The following is a 22,079-nucleotide window of genomic DNA, read 5'->3' as shown; positions in this document are numbered from 1 at the left end:
AGGTTAGACCTAGTTGAGAAGAGGACTCGAGAAGCCTGACTCGGGTTTGTAGTTTGTAGTTTACCATTTAATAAAATTTTATAATGAAAGGTTTTCACCAAAGCTTAAAGTTGTTTTTGTAAATTGAAATTTTAATTACTGTTAAGTTAACATTTGCTGAACTCTTAAGGGAAGACTATCAGTGTAGTTTATAGTAACCAAAGGTAAAATTATTACTTTGAATGAATTAACTCTTTAATTTTATAAATTTTATTTATTTTAAAATTGAATGTCAGCCATAATGTTTACTACATTTTGTTTTTCCTTATTGTAGGGGGCCAGAAGTAGCTAATCAGGATAATTTTTAGTTATATAATATAAAATTAAAGATTTTTTTTAGTGTAGTTTAGGATAATGTACAGAGAGATTTTCTTCCTAATTACATTTATGTATTATAGGATATTTGAAATTTGATCTTAGTTTATTCCCCTTAGTTTATTCACCCTGGCTGGGTGAAGCACAGGCTTAAGTTATAGCTCTTTCAAACCATGTGCACTTAGAGATTCATTTTCTAGAAAGGCTGTTCTGCAGCAGGGAGGAGGATGGAGTGAAGGGGAGAAAAAGACTCAAGGAGGAAGATCATAATAAAATTATTCTAGTAATCTCTGGACCAATACTCAGCAGCTACTTGGTGGGGAGGTGGGAGGTTTGGTAGGGGTAGGGTACTGGTGAATAATGGAAGGGAGATTTACTTTTTTATTGAATACTCCTTTGTATTCTTTGAATTTTATATCATATATTATCCACGAGTACCTCTTCAGTAAGATCTGAACTAAAGTTGTGACTAGTGGAAATAGAGAGGAGGGTCAGACTTGAGAATTATTTAGGAAATAAAATTGATAGAATGTAGTGATTGTATATAAAGGGAGGGGGAAAGAAGAAAGAAAAGAAATAAGAATGAAAATTGAGCCTGGCTTTCGAAGGTAAATAGAAGAGAGTTGAGACATAAAAAAGATCCATTCTGGAAAGGTTAGGTTTGAATTGCTGTGTAATCCAGGTGGGCATTTATTAATAAGGAGGAGGCAGAGGGATTTTAAGTTCAGATAAACCATCTGGTATGGAAAAGCAAATTTGATAATTAGTGTGGAAGTGGAAGCTGTCTGGATATGCTCAGGGAAAATGTGTAAAGTCTTAAGAGAATGGGACTTTGGATTGAATATTGGGAAGCAGTTGAATAAATTAGTTCAAGAAAAAGAGGGGACTTGAGAGGACTCAATAGGGATGAAATATTATCATATTTTTAAAGTTTTCATTATTTTGTAACTTTTCCACATGTTTTAACTTGAGAGAGCTGATATAGAAGTGATGGATAAGTTACAGGGAGATGTGATCTTAGTTCATATGAGGAAGAACTTTTTAGTTCTTTAGAGTTGTCCAGAATTTGAATGATTTACTTCAAGATGTACTGAGCTCCTTCCCTTTAGAAGTGTTGACACTAATGTGTATGACTTTCTGTCAGGATACTGTTAGCAGAAGGTATAGTTGACCACGGACAACACAGGGGTTAGGGTGCCAATATCTGACCCAGCTGAAAATCCATGTATAACTTCTAATTTTCGACTACCCCCAAACTTAACTACGTAATAGGCTACTGCTGTTAATCAGAAGCCTTACTGATAATGTAAACAGTCAACACATACTTATTATATGTATTATGTACTGTATTCTTACAATAAAGCAAACTAGAAAAAAGAAAATGTTACCAAGGAAATCATAAGGAAGAAAAGATATAGTTACTATTTATTTAGTGGGAATAGATCATCATAAAGGTCTTCATACTTGTTATCACATTGAGTAGGCTGAGGAGAAGAATGAAGAGGGGTTGGAAAATCCACGTCTATGTGGACCTTCAAAGTTCAAACCTATGTTGTTTAAGGGTCAATTAAATTCTGAATTTAATTGAAGGATGCACTAGATAACCTTAAAGGAATTCTGTAATGAATATAGTATAATAGGCTTGGAGATATATTAAGAGAATAAACATATAGAAATTATATAAATAAGCAAAATCGATAGAAGTTTTATGCAGATACTTGCTATTTTTAGACTGTTTATGACAGTTTTAAAAAGAAAGAGATCACATTACTAATGAAATTCAAAGCTGCTTGTTTTATGGACATCTTCGTGCTAAAAAAAGTACAGAGAACACTTTAATATTTGTCAATCTCTTTTCCCCTGAGGTTTTATGTTGCATTTTATTTTATTTTATTTATTTTTTATTTTATTTTATTTTTTTTGAGACAGAGTCTCGCTTTGTTGCCCAGGCTAGAGTGAGTGCCGTGGTGGCAGCCTAGCTCACAGCAGCCTCAAACTCCTGGGCTCAAGCAATCCTCCTGCCTCAGCCTCCCGAGTAGCTGGGACTACAGGCATGTGCCACCATGCCCGGCCATTTTTTTCTATATATATTAGTTGGCCAATTAATTTCTTTCTATTTATGGTAGAGATGGGGTCTCCTCTTGCTCAGGCTGATTTCGAACTCCTGACCTTGAGCAATCCGCCTGCCTCGGCCTCCCAGAGTGCTAGGATTACAGGCATGAACCACCGCACCCGGCCTGCATTTTTATTTTAGAGATGGGGTCTGGCTATATCGCCCAGGCTGTTCTCAAACTCATGGCCTCAAGCAATCCTCAGCCTCCCAAGTAGGTAGGACTATAGGTGCAAGCCACCCCACACCTGGCTTATGTTGCATTTTAAACTGACTTCCTGGGATCAGGCACACAATATAAATAATGAAGCAAAACTTTTATAAAAATGTAATTTTTTTTGTTTGTAGAATGAATATGAGCAGTTAAATTATGCAAAACAACTGAAAGAGAGATTGGAGGCTTTTACAAGAGATTTTCTTCCTCACATGAAAGAAGAAGAAGAGGTAAGCATAATTTTTCTCCCCTGTGATTTAGAGTAATAAAACTCTAAAATACTATTTTGCCTTAGAGGCTTTTCAAAACAATGTGTAGGAAGACATGTCTGGTTGATGGAGAGAATCCTCCGTTTCTTTTGGAAACTGAAGAAAAACTAAAGGAAAAACATTAGTTTTATTCCTTCAGAAAGGTTGTTGCGTTTCATTGAATGAATGAATGATTTGATTCATTTATTCAAGAAATATTTATTTTCTTATTTATAAATGGCACTGTGTTAAATGTTAATAACTTTTTATGTTGCCCTAATGTCTTTTCAGAATCTTTAGAGGATTCGTTATACTTTTAAATATTTTTTTTATTTTCATGATAAATTTAAAGAATTTTTAGTGTTTTTCAGTCATAAACTTTAGTAATTAAATGGTGTTTTTAAATTTATTGGTCTCATGCCTAATATATGTATATTGGGATATCATTGAATGGATGGACAAAACATTTTCCCTTTCTCTTCTTTTTCTAACATGAGATGAAGTACAGGGTAAGAAATAGAGAAATTATTTTATGAGAAAATGAATACCTGTTCAGCAGTAAATCACTGAGTTACTAGGACAGTGTTCTTAATCTGTGATGCCCACCAGAAATATTTGTGGAACCATAAAAAGCCTGGGTTCTACTTTTAAAGATTCTAATTGTATAAACCAGAGGTTGGAACATAAGCATCAGTTTCACAGAAGAAATCTCCATAGATAATTCTCATAGTACCACTGTACTAAAATAATGATTTGAAGAAACATTTTCAAAATCCAGAAACAATAGTGAATAGTTCAGGGTCCCAGTAGAGCTCTGCCTTTCATATTCCAGCATATTGGGTACCAGTCTCATTTGAGGTAGAGGCCTGGTTTGGGTAGAGTTCAGTTGCGGTAGTACCAGAAGGCAGTTAACTGACCTAAATGTCTAACAGTAAGAGAATGATTAGGAGTGTTTGACAAGCTCTGCGAGGGAAAAACCTTCTGGTCCTGATGCTTTAAAATTGTTTAGGGATTAACTTATTAGCTGGAGAAACCTTAGCAAGAAAGATCTTTTAGTGATATTCTTCTTTGAAATTTTTAGATAAATTAACCCAGTGATAACAACTAAAATTTCTATCTGAGATATATGGTCATAATACTACACTTGAGCCATAATAATTTAAAAAGTGTAGAGTCAAACTAAACTAATTAAGCATCTTTCCTTATGAATATTTTGTTTAATTTAGGTTTTTCAGCCCATGTTAATGGAATATTTTACCTATGAAGAACTTAAGGACATTAAAAAGAAAGTGATTGCACAACACTGCTCTCAGAAGGATACTGCAGAACTCCTTAGAGGTCTTAGCCTATGGAATCAAGCTGAAGAGCGACAGAAGTTTTTTAAATATTCTGTAGATGAAAAGTCAGATAAAGGTGAGATTCATACATATAGATAGAGAACAGTTTATTAGTTCTAAGGTCATTGACATCTGGTTGATAGGAACTGTAGATTTTGATAGGTCAATCTTTACTGTCAGTTAAAGGCATTTATTTTCCCGTATAAATTTAATTGAAGGCAATAGTTTCTATTTTAGAATATAGTGTTGTCTATGATAAATATCTCACATACCTGAGACATACCCAAGATACTGTTTCTTAATGAATTTATTTATGCACATTCAAAATTATTGAAAGCTACCATTATACAGAACATTTTTGAAGTATCGTGGCTGCTTTTATCTTGTGTTTTTCATTGGTTTTCAAAATCAGTTATGTTTATAGTTTATTTTCCATCCTTTTCTATGTGTCATTCTTTCAGCTTATATCCAATAATATTCAGAAAAATGACTATGAGAGGCAGAGTTTTTTTTGCATGCAATTACTTTGAGAGTACAAATTAGAAATGCAAATAAAACATGCCTTTTTCTTAATAGACTATTTCCTCATGTTTTATTCTTTTATTCTTATCTTCAACAGCTTTGCCTTTTTAAACACCCTTAAAGAAACAATTGGGGGCCAGGCAGCACATAGTGGCTCATGCCTGTAATCCTAGCACTCTGGCAGGCCAAGGTGAGAGGATTGCTTGAGCTCAAGACCATCCTGAGCAAGAGCAAGAGCAAGACCTCGTCTCTACCAAAAATAGAAAAATTAGCCAGGTGTCTACTTGGGAGGCTGAGGCAGAAAGGCTCCCTTGAGCCCAGGAGTGTTAGGTTACAATGAGCTATGATGACACCACTGCACTCTATCCAGGGTGATAGCCTGAGACTGTCTCAAAAAAAAAAAAAAAGCGAAGCAATGGGCATCCTTAGGCTAATAAAAGTTCCTTTGCTTCAAGATTGGTGACAGTAATGGTGTTCTTGTTAAAATAGTTTATAATATTTTGAACTTGGTCCTTTTTTTCTTTTTCTTTTCTTTTTCTTTTTCTTTTTTTTGAGACAGAGTCTCTCTCTGTTGCCCAGGCTAGAGTACCGTGGTGTCAGCCTAGTTCACAGCAACCTCAACCTACTGAGCTCAAGCGATCCAATCTTCCTGCCTCAGCCTCCCGAGTAGCTGGGACTATAGGCATGTGCCACCATGCCTGGCTAATTTGTTTCTATGTATTTTTAGTTGGCCAATTAATTTCTTCCATTTTTAGTAGAGACGGGGTCTCACTTTTGCTCAGGTGGTTTTGAACTCCTGATCTTGAGCAATCCACTCGCTTCGGCCTCTCAGAGTGCTAGGATTACAGGCATGAGTACCTGGCCTCTTATATTTATTTAACAAAGTAGGTGAGATGCATGTTGAAACAAAAATGATTTTATAAGTTAAGCTATAATTAAATCCATAAAGCTTGTGTGCTTTACTTTGAAAGGTAGCTTGTACCTTAAAGACCAAGCTAAGACCAGTTGTGTCTGGTTTAATTGTAATTATAAAGTGAGATTTAAAAGCATCACACTTACTGCATTTAATTTTCCTACTCCTTCAAAGCAAATTATGGCTGTCTTATGTTTAAAATATTTGGTATTTTAAAAGTGTTAGTTTAAAGAATGTGATCGTAGCATTTCTATATTTAAGTTGCTTCATGAAGACAAATCAGATATACAAGGTACTCAAATTCTTTGTAGTATTCTAATGATGAGTATTTTGTATTTTATATTTATTCTAACATCTTATTTTCATTTTTATTTTGGAAAATTATTACTGAAATAATACATTATTGAATATCCAATGACTATTTTCTGTAGTAATTGCTGATAAAAGATTCTTTTTTTGTTTTTTTGAGACAGAGTCTCACTCTGTTGCTCGGACTAGAGTGCTGTGGCGTCAGCCTAGCTCACAGCAACCTCAAACTCCTGGGCTCAAGCGATCCTACTATCTCAGCCTCTCAAGTAGCTGGGATTACAGGCATGTGCCACCATGCCCGGCTCATTTTCCTTTATTTTTAGTTGTCTGGCTAATTTCTTTCTATTTTTTAGTAGAGACGAGGTCTAGCTCTTGCTTAGGCTGGTCTCAAACTCCTGTCCTCAAGCGATCCTCCTGTCTCGGCCTCCCAGAGAGCTAGGATTACAGGCGTGAGCCACCACGCTTGGCCAAAAGATTCTTTATCAATGTGTAACAGCATCAAAAATATTTACATTTTGTTGTCTCAGCTGGAACATAAATAATATAAGTAGGTTAAAGCACCTATAGGTTAAGGAAGTCGGATTTCACAGATCTTTTGTATGAAATACGAAAAAGAGGGAACACAAAGGAAGTACTGACAGGAGTCATAATGGATGAATGGAAAACGTTGTAAGATTTGTGTGTGTCATTAAAAATGCCTTGAAGATCTCATAATCTGACTCTATACTTTTGATTTAAAGCTGTATAACCTGTTTTGTTCCTTTTTCAAATGATGCTACTTAGGCTACAAAGTGAGTATTGTTTTTCCTGTGACGCCTTCATAAGAGGAAGTTAATTCTGTGTTCACTGTTGTAGTTTCCACTGATGAAATATGATTTGGGCCATGATAGTTTAACTCTACTGGTTCTTAATAAGTTTAACATCCCCATGTTACCTCTAATACATGTCACTTCCTTTTCACATCTTGCAAGCAGGAAGAAATTGACTTCAGGCACTGGATTTTATTTATAGAAATGTGATTGTAATTTCTTATTGCATTTGCTCTTCTAGCCTTTACTGCTAAAGTTTTTCTTTTTTATTTCAGAAGCAGAAGTGTCAGAACATTCAACAGGTATAACCCATCTTCCTCCTGAGGTAATGCTGTCAATTTTCAGTTATCTTAATCCTCAAGAATTATGTCGTTGCAGTCAAGTAAGCACTAAATGGTCTCAGCTGGCAAAAACTGGATCGCTTTGGAAACATCTTTATCCTGTTCATTGGGCCAGAGGTAGGTAGATGAGACTTTTAGTTTGTTTTAACAATATTTGCATCTATTTTTCTAGATGAATACTCATAGACATTAATAAGCAAGGCCAGGAAGGAGATCTCTGAGAGGTTGACCAAAAAGTAGATTTTATAGTTAGATGATGTGCTCTTGGTTGACATGTTTCAAAAGCTAACAATGCTGAAGCATTCATCAGTAAATTATGTGATGTCTGACATTTCTTTTAAAATAATTAGGAAAAAATAGTCTGGGGAAGAAATACAAAAAGATAGGCAAAATGTTGATTATTGAAGATAGGTGATGGGTACATGGGGATTCATTATGCTAGCTCTTTCTACCCTGGACTATGGAATTTTCTGGTGCTGGCTCAAATTAACTGTGAATCTATCTTTAACATCTTTTTTTTGTGATTGGTAATGCCTCATTTTCTAAATAACAATTTCATATTAATTACATTGTGGTAAGTTACTTTCACATGTGAACAGTTAAAATTTTCCTTTCATAAACATATAATGCAGTAATGGGATACATGCAACTAATATGGCATATATTTTCTGTCACTGAATCATAAAACAATTTCTTCTAGGTGAGTATTAGCCTCAAAATTACACATTAATTTTTTTTGTAGATTTCTACTTGTGACTTTATACCTGATTTAAATTATGAGTGTTATTTAAAAGCAGTTTTATTTGTCACAATAAAATATAGCACTTTTAAGATAAGCAATTAGATATTTAATGTTTTTTGAGTGAAGCTATTTGTAGTACTAGGTAGATTTATATGATCTAAATGATTAGAATTGTTATTTTTTATGTGGAATAATTTTTTCTGTTAATTTTAAAATAATGAAATATTGAGTGAAAAGTCAAATAAGGCAAACATGGATGTATCAAATACTTTTTGTCCAGCTATTTTTAATTTTTAAGAATTAGTTAAGAATTAATTAGATACGATTTGATATGAGTGTCAAATGTGATAATGCTATGCTAATAACTTCCATGAAGTCACTCTAATCTTAAAATACTTTTTCTGTTTTTAATATGTTTAAACAAAAATTCCAATAAAAGGGTTTTTATTTATTTATTGTATTTGTTTTGAGTGGTTTTCAATCAGAATTAATTTTTACCCCCCTCCAGGGGACATTTGAAATGTCTGGAGACATTTATATTTGTCCCATATTTGGGTATTATATTTGGGTATTATACTGATATCTAGTAGGTGGAGACCAAGGTTGCTACTAAGCACCCTACAGTCTATAGGACAGCCCCCCTCCCCCAACAAATAATTGCCTGGCACAAAGTGTCAGTAGTGTCAAGGTTGAGAAATTCTAGTTTAGATGTAATGTTAAGAGTTCAGAGTTCAGTAAATTCTACATTATCTCTCACTTTGCTATCATATAATTAATTGTAACACATTCTCCTGGAACTGTGAATTTATGGTTTATCTTTATCTTTCCCTTTGACTTCTGTTCCCACCTATTTCTGAATTGCTGACTGATTCACTACAGAGTAGAAAGTTCTGCCTCCTTTTGTTTGTTAGATTAACTGTCATAACCTTTTATCATAACAAACCTTTTGTTTGTTAGATTAACTATCAAATTAACTATCATGATGTTGCAGGAGCTAGTATGAAGCCACAGTAGGGGAAAATGTTATGTTGTTTTTCAGTGATTTCTAAAATTGTATGCAAGATTATTGATAATTACTTATAGACATGATTATAACCGTTAAGTTTATAACAGTAAAAGACAATTGAAAAACTTCTTGTATAGAGAATAGCTACAAAGCAAGTACATAGCAGAGTATGTAAATTTTTGTAGTTATTGTTCTATTTCCATAGTTTCAGAAAGGTTTTACTTTGAGAAAGTAGGAACTATTGGTTAATTATTATTGTTAATCAAACCCACATAGTCATAGTTCTTTTCAGTATGTCCGAAATTGAATCCAATGCTTATTTAGTTTTTTTTTTTTCACTATCATTAAATATTTCTAAAAATACCTGGCCCATTGCCTAGGGCTCAGATATTTTCTGTGTGTAGAGAGTTTTTATTGTAAATAAGTTAGTTTTTTTATAAAAACAGGCAGTCTAATTTTATTTTGTTGTTCTTATTTGTTTATTAATTGAGTAGGTGACTGGTATAGTGGCCCTGCAAATGAGCTTGATACTGAACCTGATGAGGAATGGGTGAAAAATAGGAAAGATGAAAGTCGTGCTTTTCATGAATGGGATGAAGATGCTGACATAGATGAATCTGGTAAGCATGTTTAGAATTAAAATTATGACGTGGTGTTTTAATGATGTTATGTTAAGTACTTCTAATCACTAGGTGTTAAGATTTATATGTTTTGTGTTTTCTAAAGAAACTGGTATTTCTAAGCCTACTACTTCTTACAATTAGAAGGAATAATAAGAAAATTTAAAATTTTTAAAATTCTAAGATTTTAAAAAATCTTTATAGGGTTGTTTCCCATTTGTTTTTATATTAAAATAAAAAACTAGAAATTGATGCCTTTTTTCCTTATGGAAGTAATGTACATTCATTATAGTACCTTATAGTTTACAGTATGTCTTTTAGGGCTATTTTAAATGATCAGTTGAACAGTATTTATTGATTGGGTCATCTGTGGCCCAAAGGAAGGAAGATGAAGCTGTTGAGTCTACTTACTGATTCATGAACAGTCATAACACTTGCCTCATAAGGTTGTTGTAGAATGAAGAAGTAAGATAGATAGATAGATAGATAGATAGATAGATAGATAGATAGATATGTAGAGTGTTTATAGGGAATTATAACTAGTGCAGCTGTTCACTGAGCATTGAGAGTTTAGGGTGCATAAGACTTTATTCCTACCCTTAAGGAACTCAGAAATGGGGGTGAATTTAGAAAATATAATTTTTAAGGTACATAATGAAAAGTGCTATGTAATAGAGGTGCAGAGAGAAGCTTTTTGGGAGTAAGACAGAGGAAGACAAATTCTGTCTTGGATACTATTCTAGATAATAATTACTAAAAGATGATGAAATAGTAAAAAATTAACAGATGAGATATTTTTCTACTTGGTAAAACTGAAACGGTAGGAAGTTTTATTTATAAAACTGCCCACTTAAGAAAGGTAATCTGGCCGGGTGCGTGGTTCATGCCTGTAATCCTAGCTCTCTGGGAGGCTGAGGCAGGAGGATCGCTGAAGGTCAGGAGTTCGAAACCAGCCTGAGCAAGAGCAAGACCCCGTCTCTAGTAAAAATAGAAAGAAATTAATTGGCCAACTAAAAATACATAGAAAAAATTAGCTGGGCATGGTGGTGAATGCCTGTGGTCCCAGCTACTCAGGAGACTGAGGCAGAAGGATCGCTTGAGCCCAGGAGTTGGAGGTTGCTGTGAGCTAGGCTGACGCCACGGCACTCTAGCCTGGGCAACAGAGCGAGACTGTCTCAAAAAAAAAAAAAAGAAAGGTAATCTGGTCTGGTGAAAGAACTAAACATATGAAAAGTAAGAACTATAGGTAGAAAGATTATTATTTCAGCAAGAAAAGTGGTTCATTTTTATGAAACGAAGATGCCACATTTTGGTATAAATAAAAGTTCGTGAGGTACTATATAAGGAAGAATTCTATTCCAATTAGATTTGGTGATGTGCTATGGCAGGCATTGTTTTAGGTATGAAAGAAATGGAAAAATAAAAAAACCTGGCCTTGTTCAGCTTAAAATTTGTAGTAGGGAGGCAGACAGTAAAAAAAGGTAAAATATATGCTGTGTTAGATGATGATAAATGGTGTGGAGAAAAAGAAGGGAAAGCATACTAGCAAGTAGGGAAAGAAACTACAGATGTATGTATGTATGTATGATGTATGTATGTATGTATGTATGTATGTATGTATGTATGTATGTATGTAGTCTCGCTTTGTTCCGCAGGCTAGAGTGAGTGCCATGGTGTCAGCCTAGCTCACAACAACCTCAAACTCCTGGGCTCAAGCAATCCTGCTGTCTCCGGCTAATTTTTTCTATATATATTAGTTGGCCAAATAATTTCTATTTATAGTAGAGACAGGGTCTCACTCTTGCTAACGCTGGTTTTGAACACCAGACCTCGAACAATCCGCCCACCTTGGCCTCCCAGAGTGCTAGGATTACAGGCATGAGCCACTGTGCCCAGCCCAGAAGTTACAGTTTTAAATAGAGTGATTAGTTAAGGTCCCCTGAAAAATTTGAACAAAGACCTGAAGAAGGTGAGGTCTTTGCTCAGACGTCAACTTAAGGAAGACTCCACTTATTCTAGAAAATATATAATATCCATAAGAATTTTAAAGCCTTTACCAAACTCAGTGTATATGTCTCAACACTTGAAGATAGCCAAAGTGAAAACTATTGTTTGCCTTCAATATTGAAAAAGAAAGGTTTATACTATAAAAATTGAGCCTTTTAAAGATAATAAATCTGTTCTGTTGATTAGTGCATTTAAGACTAAACTTTGGATCTGCCATCTACTTCAGAGCTTTTCCTGCTTTTCCAGTAAAGACTAGCTGTCTTTACTAGTCTTGCAGAGAAGTTATTTTTCATAGAATGTATAATTTTCTTTTAAAGATTTCACAGTCCAAATTACCCTGATTTGCTTATTACACATTATATACAGGCATCAAAATAGCACATGTACCCCCAAAATATGTACAACTATTATATACTGAAAAAAATAAATTAACAGATTTCACAGTAAGTAGTACACATATTTAGATAGTAAAGGCTACAGAAACAAAAGAATGGCTTGGTAATAGAATAGAATAAATAGAGTTCATTAAAGTAATTTTTAACTCTTTATATATTATATATATATATCTTGGTAAAAGAGGAATTTAGGATAATATCTATAAATGAACCATTTAGTAGCAAATTCATTTTTTTTAAAATTTCAGAATATTATGGGGGTAGCAAATTGAGTAATTATTCTTTCTACTTACATTCTTTTTGTCAGCTGTACTCAGTTTTGTTTTAAATGAGACTTCCTGAACTTACTCTGTTAAAACTCTTTTATGTTTAGAGACATTCATGTTAGGTCTTTAGGTAAGCATAATATTATTAGGGTACCGAAAAAGGCAATAAAATTATTAGTTTGTTCTTTTTAGTATAGTGTGTTTTTGTTATATCAAATTGGAGTTTGTAGTTTTTTCATTGTGGTTGTTGTTACACATCCTGTGCATCCTGTTATAAACATCCAAGCTTTACAGAAACTAAAAACGCAAACTCATTTTCAACTTCTTAAAAATTCTGAAGTATCTTTCTTGACTCATACTTGCTTGACTCATTATGATCAGGCTAATTTAGTTGAGTTGCAAATCTCTTCTAGCTCTGTGTCCTTTTTATTTAGGTAGAATAACTGATGGTGCTTTTACTGTGGATCATTTTTCTTTTGATATATATTCTGTTCTCTTGGAGAACTTTTACCATTCTTTCAGTATTTACAGTTTTTTTCCAAAACTTTTTTCATTACCTAAAAATGAAATTATTTACATAAGGGAGTATAAGGATAGCAAAGTATTTCATATTTAATGATTTGGTATATCCTTGAATAGCCTGATTATAATTAGTGTATCAAGTTCTTAGACTTTTAAATTTATTTTTACAGAAGAGTCTGCAGAGGAATCAATTGCTATCAGCATTGCACAAATGGAAAAACGTTTACTCCATGGCTTAATTCATAATGTTCTGCCATATGTTGGTACTTCTGTAAAAACTTTAGTATTAGCATACAGCTCTGCAGTTTCCAGCAAAATGGTATGTATAAATTAGCACTAGTGGGGGTATTAAGAAAAATAGCAATGATATAACTTTGATTTGCTTATTCCTGAGTTTAATTAAGGGAAAAAAACCCCAATTATTGAGTGCCTTCCCTTGAGTAGGCATACACTGCTAGCTTTCATGTTATTTCATTTCAGTTCTCACAATCTTTGTAGCATAGATACTGCCTATATGTTACAGATGCGGAAACTGAGACTAGGAGAGGTTAAACATTTAGTTTCAAGTGATGAAACCTAGTTTTATATGATTGTTTATAATATGTAAGGCATGGTAATATGGGCAAGTGAGAGGAAATCACTGTTTTATAAAAGTGTATAATGTGACTTCCTACATCAGAATCTCCTTGGGTATTCCTTAAAAATGTAAATTTCTTGGGTTTATTCTCATAACTACTAAAAGAGATTCTCAGGGATTTGAGCCTAGAATATTTTTAGTGCACTGTTCAATTGATTTTTTGTTACACAGACATTTGAGAACCATTGGATTGTATATACTAACAGTTATTTGTTATCTAATTAAAAGTCTATAGATCTTCATATTGACAATGTCCACCCCCATCCTCCATAGGTTAGGCAGATTTTAGAGCTTTGTCCTAACCTGGAGCATCTGGATCTTACCCAAACTGACATTTCAGATTCTGCGTTTGACAGGTTAGTTGTGTTTAAATATTTAAATATAGCAAAATTATCATTTATATAATTACAGTTTAATCATACTATTATTTTTTACTATCAAATCTCAGTCATGTATGGTTGTAACTGGATAGCAGCTTCCAGTTCTTTGACTCTTCCTCACAAGTCCCAGCTCATCCAAAACTCCTATTTGGATTATCTTTAACTCTCTACAATCCTATATTGTGTCTAGGTCTTTGAGCCTTGCTGTGCAACTATGTAGGTTGATATTATGCTTTTAAGAAGTTTTAGTTTCAGTTGGGCTCTAAGGGCCATTTGGCAGAGCTCCTTCTTACATTCTTCACAGTTACTCTGAAATAGTGTCACTTTGTTAAAGCTATACTTTTCAAAGAGTGTATTTCCTTTGATACTACCAATTTCTCCTGTATTCTAGCTCACTTCCTCTTTCCCACCCTAGCATTTATATCAGCACCTTTTTTCCTCTTTCAGTGGGATGAGTATACTCTACTCTGGCTAATAAGGCTCTGTCAATTCCTAGAGCTTGTTACTTGTGGATTTTGCTCTGCTAATCATTAGTTATTCTCTTTATTTCATGTACAGACAACCTCTCTTTTACTGGTTACTTTTATTTTTTATTTATTTATTTTGAGAAAGAGTCTCACTCTGTTGGCCGGGCTAGAGTACTATGGCGTCAGCCTACCTCACAGCAACTTCAAACTTCTTTGCTCAAGCAGTCCAATCCTTCTGCCTCAGCCTCCCAAGTAGCTGGGACTACAGCCTTGCGCCATCATGCTCAGCTAATTTTTTCTATATATGTTTAGTTGGCCAATTAATTTCTTTCTATTGTTAATAGAGACGGGGTCTCGCTTTTGCTCAGGCTGGTCTCAAACTCTTGACCTTGAGCAATCCTCCCACCTAGGCCTCCCAGAGTGCTGGGATTACAGGTGTGAGCTACCACACCCGGCGGCCTACTGGTTACTTTTAGAATGATAAACTTAAGTCTCTACCATCCTTATCCTTCTCCCATCCTATCCTGTTAGGTTAGCAATACTCCTAGTTACTAATTACTCTCATTGTATTTTTGTGTTCCTGGCATCAAAAATAGTGCTTGACAATAGATAGTCAGTAAATGTTTGAGTGATTATATTAGATATAAAAATCTTTCTTCTAGTTTTCATCTACATACGTATAGTTGAATGCTTTTGAAGAATTTAACAATATCCATTAATATTCTTTTTACCTCTTAATTTTAGTTGGTCTTGGCTTGGTTGCTGCCAGAGACTTCGGCATCTGGATCTGTCTGGTTGTGAGAAAATCACAGATACAGCCCTAGAGAAGATTTCCAGAGCTCTTGGAACTCTGACATCTCATCAGAGTGGCTTTTTGAAAACTTCTACAAGCAAAATCACTTCATCTATGTGGAAAAATAAAGACACTACCATGCAGTCCACCAAACAGTTTGCCTGTTTGCACGATTTAACTAACAAGGGCATTGGAGAAGAAATAGACAATGAACACCCCTGGACTAAGCCTGTTTCTGCTGAAAATTTCACTTCTCCTTATGTGTGGATGTTAGATGCTGATGATTTGGCTGATATTGAAGATGCTGTAGAATGGAGACACAGAAATGTCGAAAGTCTTTGTGTAATGGAAACAGCATCCAATTTTAGTTGTTCCACCTCTTGTTGTTACAGTAAGGATATTGTTGGACTAAGGACTAGTGTCTGTTGGCAACAGCATTGTGCTTCTCCAGCCTTTGCATATTGTGGTCATTCATTTTGTTGTACAGGAACAGCTTTAAGAACTATGTCAGCACTCCCAGAGTCTTCTGCAATGTGTGGAAAAGTGTCAAGGACTAGACTGCCTAGGGGAAAAGACTTAATTTACTTTGGGAGTGAAAAATCTGATCAAGAGACTGGACGTGTACTTCTGTTTCTCAGTCTGTCTGGATGTTACCAGATCACAGACCATGGTCTCAGGTGAGTAATCTGTTCCAGAGTATTAGGAAATGTACATGTTCTATTTTCAAATGGAATATAAAAATTTTTAAGTCATTCCTTTTAGTTGCTTTACTTAAACAAAAGGATTAATCAAAATCTGCCCTAATTCAGAGTGTTGGAACAGTATAACTTCTTTTTTCTTTTTTCTTTTTTTTTTTTTTTTGAGACGGAGTCTCACTCCGTTGCCTGGGCTAGAGTGCTGTGGCATCTCCCTAGCTCACGGGTAACCTCAAACTCCTGGGCTTAGGTGATCCTTCTGCCTCAGCCTCACAAGTAGCTGGGACTATAGGCATGCGCCACCATGCACAGCTAATTTTTTTTTCCTATATATTTTTAGTTGTCCAATTAATTTCTTTCTGTTTTTAGTAGAGACGGGGTCTCACTCTTGCTCAGGCTGGTTTCGAACTCCTGACCTTGAGTGATCTTCCCACCTGGGCCTCCCAGAGTGCTAGGATTACACGTATGAGCCACCGTGCCTGGCCAGAACAGTGTAACTTCTGATATCAACATGAAGTTTCATTTTAGTCAGTTCAAATCCATTGAGATATATGGAAGAGCATAAATTTTAAGGATTAAATAAATACTTATTAAATGGCTGTATCACATTTTTAAGGTACTTTAGTGGATGAATAAGATATAATTTTTTACCCTTAAGGACATATAACAGAAGAAAATATGTATACCATTTTGTGTTGCTATTATTTTATATTGAGGATTTTGAGAAATATAGAATGTCCATAGAGGTAATTTAGTGCCATTATGCAGCCTTTAGTGTTTACAAAAACCAAAGCACAGCAGAGCTAGAGTTTAGAATTTTGGGTCCTTGATCATAATCTACTTACTTTCTATTGCTTTCTTAAGTCATAAAGAAACATAGAAGAAGTTATACATTTTCTCTTGTTTTTGTAAGCACAATGTTTAGTAGATTAAATTAAACTTCTTTGTTTCCCTAGAGGAAAGTACAGGTGGAGGGAGAGGAAACATTCATCAACCCAGAGAGGTAGCTGTTCTTAAAAGCCATGGTATACTTTATGTTTTATAGGACCCACTTGAAACTGTGTTAGATTATGAGTACTGTTAGGCACAATGTTGGAGAAAATACCATGGTTCACTGACTTTGGGGCCAGGTTGATGCTGATTTTTTTCTGTATAATTGGCTTTGTGCAAAATACTTAATGTTATTGTGAGGCTTATGAATATGTATAAAGCATCTAACAATGATACACAGTAGGTTTTCAACAAGCTGCATCTGCTGTGCAATAATTGATTATCTTTGATATGAGCCTTTGGAAATTGATTGCATGTTTCTCTTTAATAGTGAGGTGTCAGTCAGATATTTTATAACAAAAAATTCTTCCAGCACAAAATCTAATACGCTCTACCATTGTAAAAGATATTTAATATGAAATTATTGTAAAAACCTTTTATAAGTCTTTTACAATAACCAACAGTGTTTTCCCCTGAGGTAACTACCATTACTGTGGTTTGGCTGCTTTGCATCATTCCATTAATTTTCTATTTGTTCAAACCCAAGTGTATAAAAGTTAAAAAAATAAAAAGCAAAGGTAACCTTTTTCTGAGTTTTATTCTTTTTAAAAATTTTATTATGTCTATATTCCTAACTGCAATAATTTTATTGTTTTTGAATGCAACTTGGTCCAATTTAAAACCTAAAAATTCATTTTTCATTGCCATTATCTTTTTTGATTACCATCATACCTTATTAAAATTTATTTGAGGCTTTGTTCAGTTGCATTTTCAACATGACCAGTTTTAGTGTTTGTTCAGAGAAGTAATATGTACAATCTTTGTAATATTAGCTGAGATGATTTCTGACCCTGTGGCAGTTTTCCTATGTTTTCTTAGTATTTTAGGTGGTTTTCACAATAACCCAAGACTTATTAAAATTTTAGTTAAAAATTGATTTCAAAGACAGAATTTTGATGAATCTAATTAAGAGATTTTTTTTTTTTTTTGCTTTCAGTGAGAAAAGATTTAGAAACTGTTCTGGTGTAAGATTCTGAAAACACTAGAAGGGGGGATACTTCATCTAAAAGGAGAATTGTAAGATTTTACTTGAATACCAAAGTGTTTTCCTCCTCACTTCCTGATAAGGGAGAGTATTAATTTCCTAAGTGAAACTTGAAGAAAAAAGAAAATGGTTTTTAGGTGTTGTTTCATGGTATGATTTTTGGCACTGATTATTAACAAGTTCTCATACTCTTAACCTTAGAAAGAAATAAATGGATAATTTACTGTGTTGGGATTGGAAATGAGTTGCATTTCCTCCTTTGGGTTTTCATGAGTAGTGGAGAGGAGTTTGCATATGAAGTATTCTTGAATAAAACAGTTTGAATGCATTTGAAATAAAGTAAGAATTCATTTGGGGAACAGAGGAATACACAGGATCTGTCTTATCTGTGGCTAATTGAAAAAGTCTTCAGTCTGAGTACAGATTGTCTCATTTTTAAAAAAAGTTTGGATTTAATAAAAAAAATTGTCTCATTTTAATTAAACTTTATCATGAAGGACTCCTTCTAAATCATTTATTTATTTATTTATTCAGAGACAGAGTCTCACTCTTTCCCCGGGGTAGAGTGCCATTGTGTCAGCCTAGCTCACAGCAACCTCAAACTCCTGGGCTCAAGCAATCCTTCTGCCTCAGTCTCCCAAGCAGCTGGGACTACAGGCATGCGCCAACATACCCGGCTAATTTTTTCTATATATTTTTAGTTGGCCAATTAATGTCTCTCTATTTATAGTAGAGACGGGATCTGGCTATTGCTCAGGCTGGTCTTGAACTCTTGACCTTGAGCGATCCTCCCACCTCAGCCTCCCAGAGTGCTAGGATTACAGGCGTGAGCCACCGTGCTCGGCTATAAGACTTTGTATGCATTTCCTCAGAAGCTGGCTAAGGAAATAGAAAATATAAATGTAATTTTTAGGAGCAATTCTTTTTTGCATTAATTGTATCAGTTTAAAAAGTGGTTTAGTCAGTTACAGTAATAAGTACAACTTGTGTGTCCGTAGGTTTGAGAACAAATACAACTAATATAAACATATAACTTATGGGACCACATATGTTCAGGTATGCTAGTTGGGAGCATTCAGTATATCCTTCTGCATTAGTCATTTGTGTTTTATTCTGGATGGGTAGCACGAGTTTTGGTAAATTGGTAATATGGGGCTTATTAAAAGAGGATTAAGGCCGGGCTCGGTGGCTCATGCCTGTAATCCTAGCACTCTGGGAGGCTGGGAGGCCGAGGTGGGCGGATTGCTTGAGGTCAGAAGTTTGAAACCACCAGCTTGAGCAAGAGTGAGACCCCATCTCTGCTATAAACAGAAAGAAATTAATTGGCCAGCTAATATATATATAGAAAAAAAAATTAGCCGGGCATGGTGGCGCATGCCTGTACTCTCAGCTATTCGGGAGGCTGAGGCAGGAGGATTGCTTGAGCCCAGGAGTTTGAGGTTGCTGTGACCTAGGCTGATGCCATCGCACTCACTCTAGCCTGGGCAATAAAGCAACAAAGCGAGACTCTGTCTCAAAAAAAAAAAAAAGGATTGACTGTAAAAATGTAGGTTACTCAAGGTTGTAAACTAGATTGAAGCCATAGGGAACAGATAGGATTGTGTAATTTTAATACAATGTTTTATGGCTTTTTAAGAAATGAAATAAAATAAATCTTGTCAGTTAATTTAAAAACAGCCTCTTATCTAAATGCTTAACTTTCTTAGTGCCCATCATAAAATACATGTTCTTTTCTGGCTTATTTCGCTTAGCATGTTTTCAAGGTTTATTAATGTTGTAGCATGTATTAGGACTTCATTTCTTTTTATAGTAGAATTTTATAGCTGTATTTATATACCACATTTTGTTTATCAGTTTGTTGCCTATTGTGAATAATGCTTCTGTGAACCTTGACATGCAAGTATTTGTTTCAATCTTTGTTTTCATTCTTCTTTAATTTCTTTCAGCAATCTTTTGTAGTTTTCAATGTACAAGTTTTGGGTTGAATTTTTTCTTTTCTTTCCTCTCCTCCTTCCCTGTTCCTCCTTCTCTTTCCTTTTTTTTTTTTTTTTTTTTTTGTTTGAGACAAGGTCTCTGTTGCCCAGGCTGGTGTGCAGTGGCACAAACATAGCTTGCTGCAACTTCCAACTCCCCAGCTTAAGTGATCCTCTTGGCTCAGCCTCCTGAGTAGCTAGGATTACAGGTGTGCACCACCACACCCAACTAATTTTTAAATTTTTTGTAGAGATGGGGATCTCACTATGTTGCCTAGGCTTATCTGAAACTCCTGGCCTCAAGCTACCCTCCCACCTCAGCATCCCACAAGTGCCGGGATTACAGGCATGAGCCACCGTGCACAAATCTGTTCTTCAGTATTTATACTTTTAGATGCTACTGTAAATGAAATTATTTTCTTAATTTGTTTTTTGAATTAATTGTTGGTGTATAGAAATGTAACTGAGTTTTGTGTGTTGATTTTTGTATCCTGCTACTTTACCGAGTTTGTTAGTTCTAACAGGATTTTTGGGCAGTCTTGTAGGGTTTTCTCAGTATAAGATTGTATCATGTAAACAGAGAAAATTTTACTTCTTTTTAATTTCGATGTCTTTTATTTCTTTTTCTTGTCTAATTACTCTGGCTAGAAATTCTAGTACTGTGTTAAATAGAAGTGGCAATAATGGGCATCCTTACCTTGTTTCTAAATTTAGGTAAAATCTTCAGTCTTTCACCATTATTGAGTATGATGTGAGCTATAAGTTTTTCATATATGGCCTTTACCATGTTGAAGCAATGCCCTTTTATTTTTAGTTTGCTGAGTGTTGAGTTTTGTTACATGCTTTTTCTGAATCAGTTGAGATGATTATATTTTTTCCCTTATTCTATTAATGTAATGTATTATGTTGATTGATTTTCATATGTTAAAAGTTGATAAAATTTTATTTTTAAAATGTTTAATAGAATTCACCAGCGAAGCTATCTGCTTTTAGCCTCTTTGTTGGGAGATTTTTGATTACTGATTCAATCTTCTTGTTATAGGTCAATTCAGATTTTCTGTTTCTTCTTGAGTCAGTTTTGGTACTTTTTGTGTTTCTGGGAATTTGTACATTTCATTTAGGTCATCCAATTTGTTGTCAGACAGTTGTCCCATAGTATTATATCATACACACACATGCACATATACACAATTTTTTAAAGAGATGATCATGAAATTATAAAAATACTGTTGTAAAATTAGTTTTGTTATGTTACCCAGGCTGGCCTCTAACTCCTGGGCTCAAGCAATCCCCCCACTTTAGCCTCCCAAGTAGCTGGGACTACAGGTATGCACCACCACACCCAGCTTTTTATAATCCTTTTTATTTTTGTAAAATCAGCAGTAATGTCCCTAACTTTCATTTCTGACTTTGGTAATTTGTGCCTTTTCACCTATTTTTTTTTTTTTTTTTTAGTTACTCTAGCTAAAGGTTTGCCAATTTTGTTAATATTTTCAGAGAACCAACTTTTGTTGAATTTTTTCATTTTTATATTCATTGTTTTATTTATCTTTGTTCTAGTCTTTGTTATTTCTTCTTTTGGCTTTTGGTTTCTTTTTCTAATTTCTTGAGGTGTATAGTTAGGTTATTTATTAGATTGCTTGCTTGCTTTTTTTTCTTTAATGTTTACATTTACAGCTATACATTTCTCTCTTCACCCTGCATCCCAGAAGTTTTGGTATGTTGCTTTTTGTTTTAATTCATCTCATTTTCCTTTGTAATTTCTTTTTTGATCAGAAAAACACTGTATGTGATGTTAATCTTTTTACATTTAAGACTTGTTTTGGGGCCAGGCATGGTGGCTAATGTCTGTAATCAATTCTAGCACTCTGGGAGTCTGAGGTGGGGGGATTGTTTGAGGTCAGGAGTTTGAGACTATCCTGACCATGACCAAGACCAAGACCCTGTGTCTACAAAAAATAGAAAAATTAGCTGGATATAGTGGCATGTGACTGTAGTCTCAGCTACTCGGAGGCTGAGGCAGGAGAATCACTTGAGCCTGGGAGTTTGAGGTTGTGAAGAGCTGCAGTGATGCCACTGCACTCTGACAGAGTGAAGTGGGACTCTCAAAAAAGAAAAAAAGACTTGTTTTTGGCCAAACATATGATCCATGCTTAAGATATTGTTTGTGCACTTGAATAGAGTATGTATTCTGCTGTTGTTGGGTGGTGTAGTGCTCTGTATGTCTGTTAGCTGTAATTGGTTTGTAGTGTTGTTCAAGTTCTCTGTTTCCTTACTGAGCTTCTATTTGTTCCATCTGTCATGGAAAATGAAGTATTGAAGTCTCCAAATATTGTAGAACTGTGTATTTTTCCTTTCAGTTCTTTCGATTTTTGTTTTATATA

At 34.6% G+C, this 22,079-nt stretch overlaps 1 protein-coding gene across 1 annotated transcript in view; it reads left to right on the top strand.

The window, feature by feature from the left end:
- Positions 1–22,079, top strand: part of FBXL5 (F-box and leucine rich repeat protein 5) — a 53,581-nt gene that overhangs the window by 12,970 nt on the left and 18,532 nt on the right. Inside the window, exons 3-9 of the mRNA XM_012737560.2 lie at positions 2,813–2,908; positions 4,153–4,339; positions 7,092–7,274; positions 9,400–9,525; positions 12,886–13,034; positions 13,626–13,708; positions 14,944–15,669. Coding sequence (XP_012593014.1) covers positions 2,813–2,908; positions 4,153–4,339; positions 7,092–7,274; positions 9,400–9,525; positions 12,886–13,034; positions 13,626–13,708; positions 14,944–15,669 — 1,550 coding nt within the window. The remainder of the gene's footprint in view (positions 1–2,812; positions 2,909–4,152; positions 4,340–7,091; positions 7,275–9,399; positions 9,526–12,885; positions 13,035–13,625; positions 13,709–14,943; positions 15,670–22,079) is intronic.

Source organism: Microcebus murinus, chromosome 3 (assembly GCF_040939455.1).
Source record: "Microcebus murinus isolate Inina chromosome 3, M.murinus_Inina_mat1.0, whole genome shotgun sequence".
Taxonomy (NCBI): Eukaryota; Metazoa; Chordata; class Mammalia; order Primates; family Cheirogaleidae; genus Microcebus; species Microcebus murinus.
This window is presented reverse-complemented; position numbering and strand designations above follow the sequence as displayed.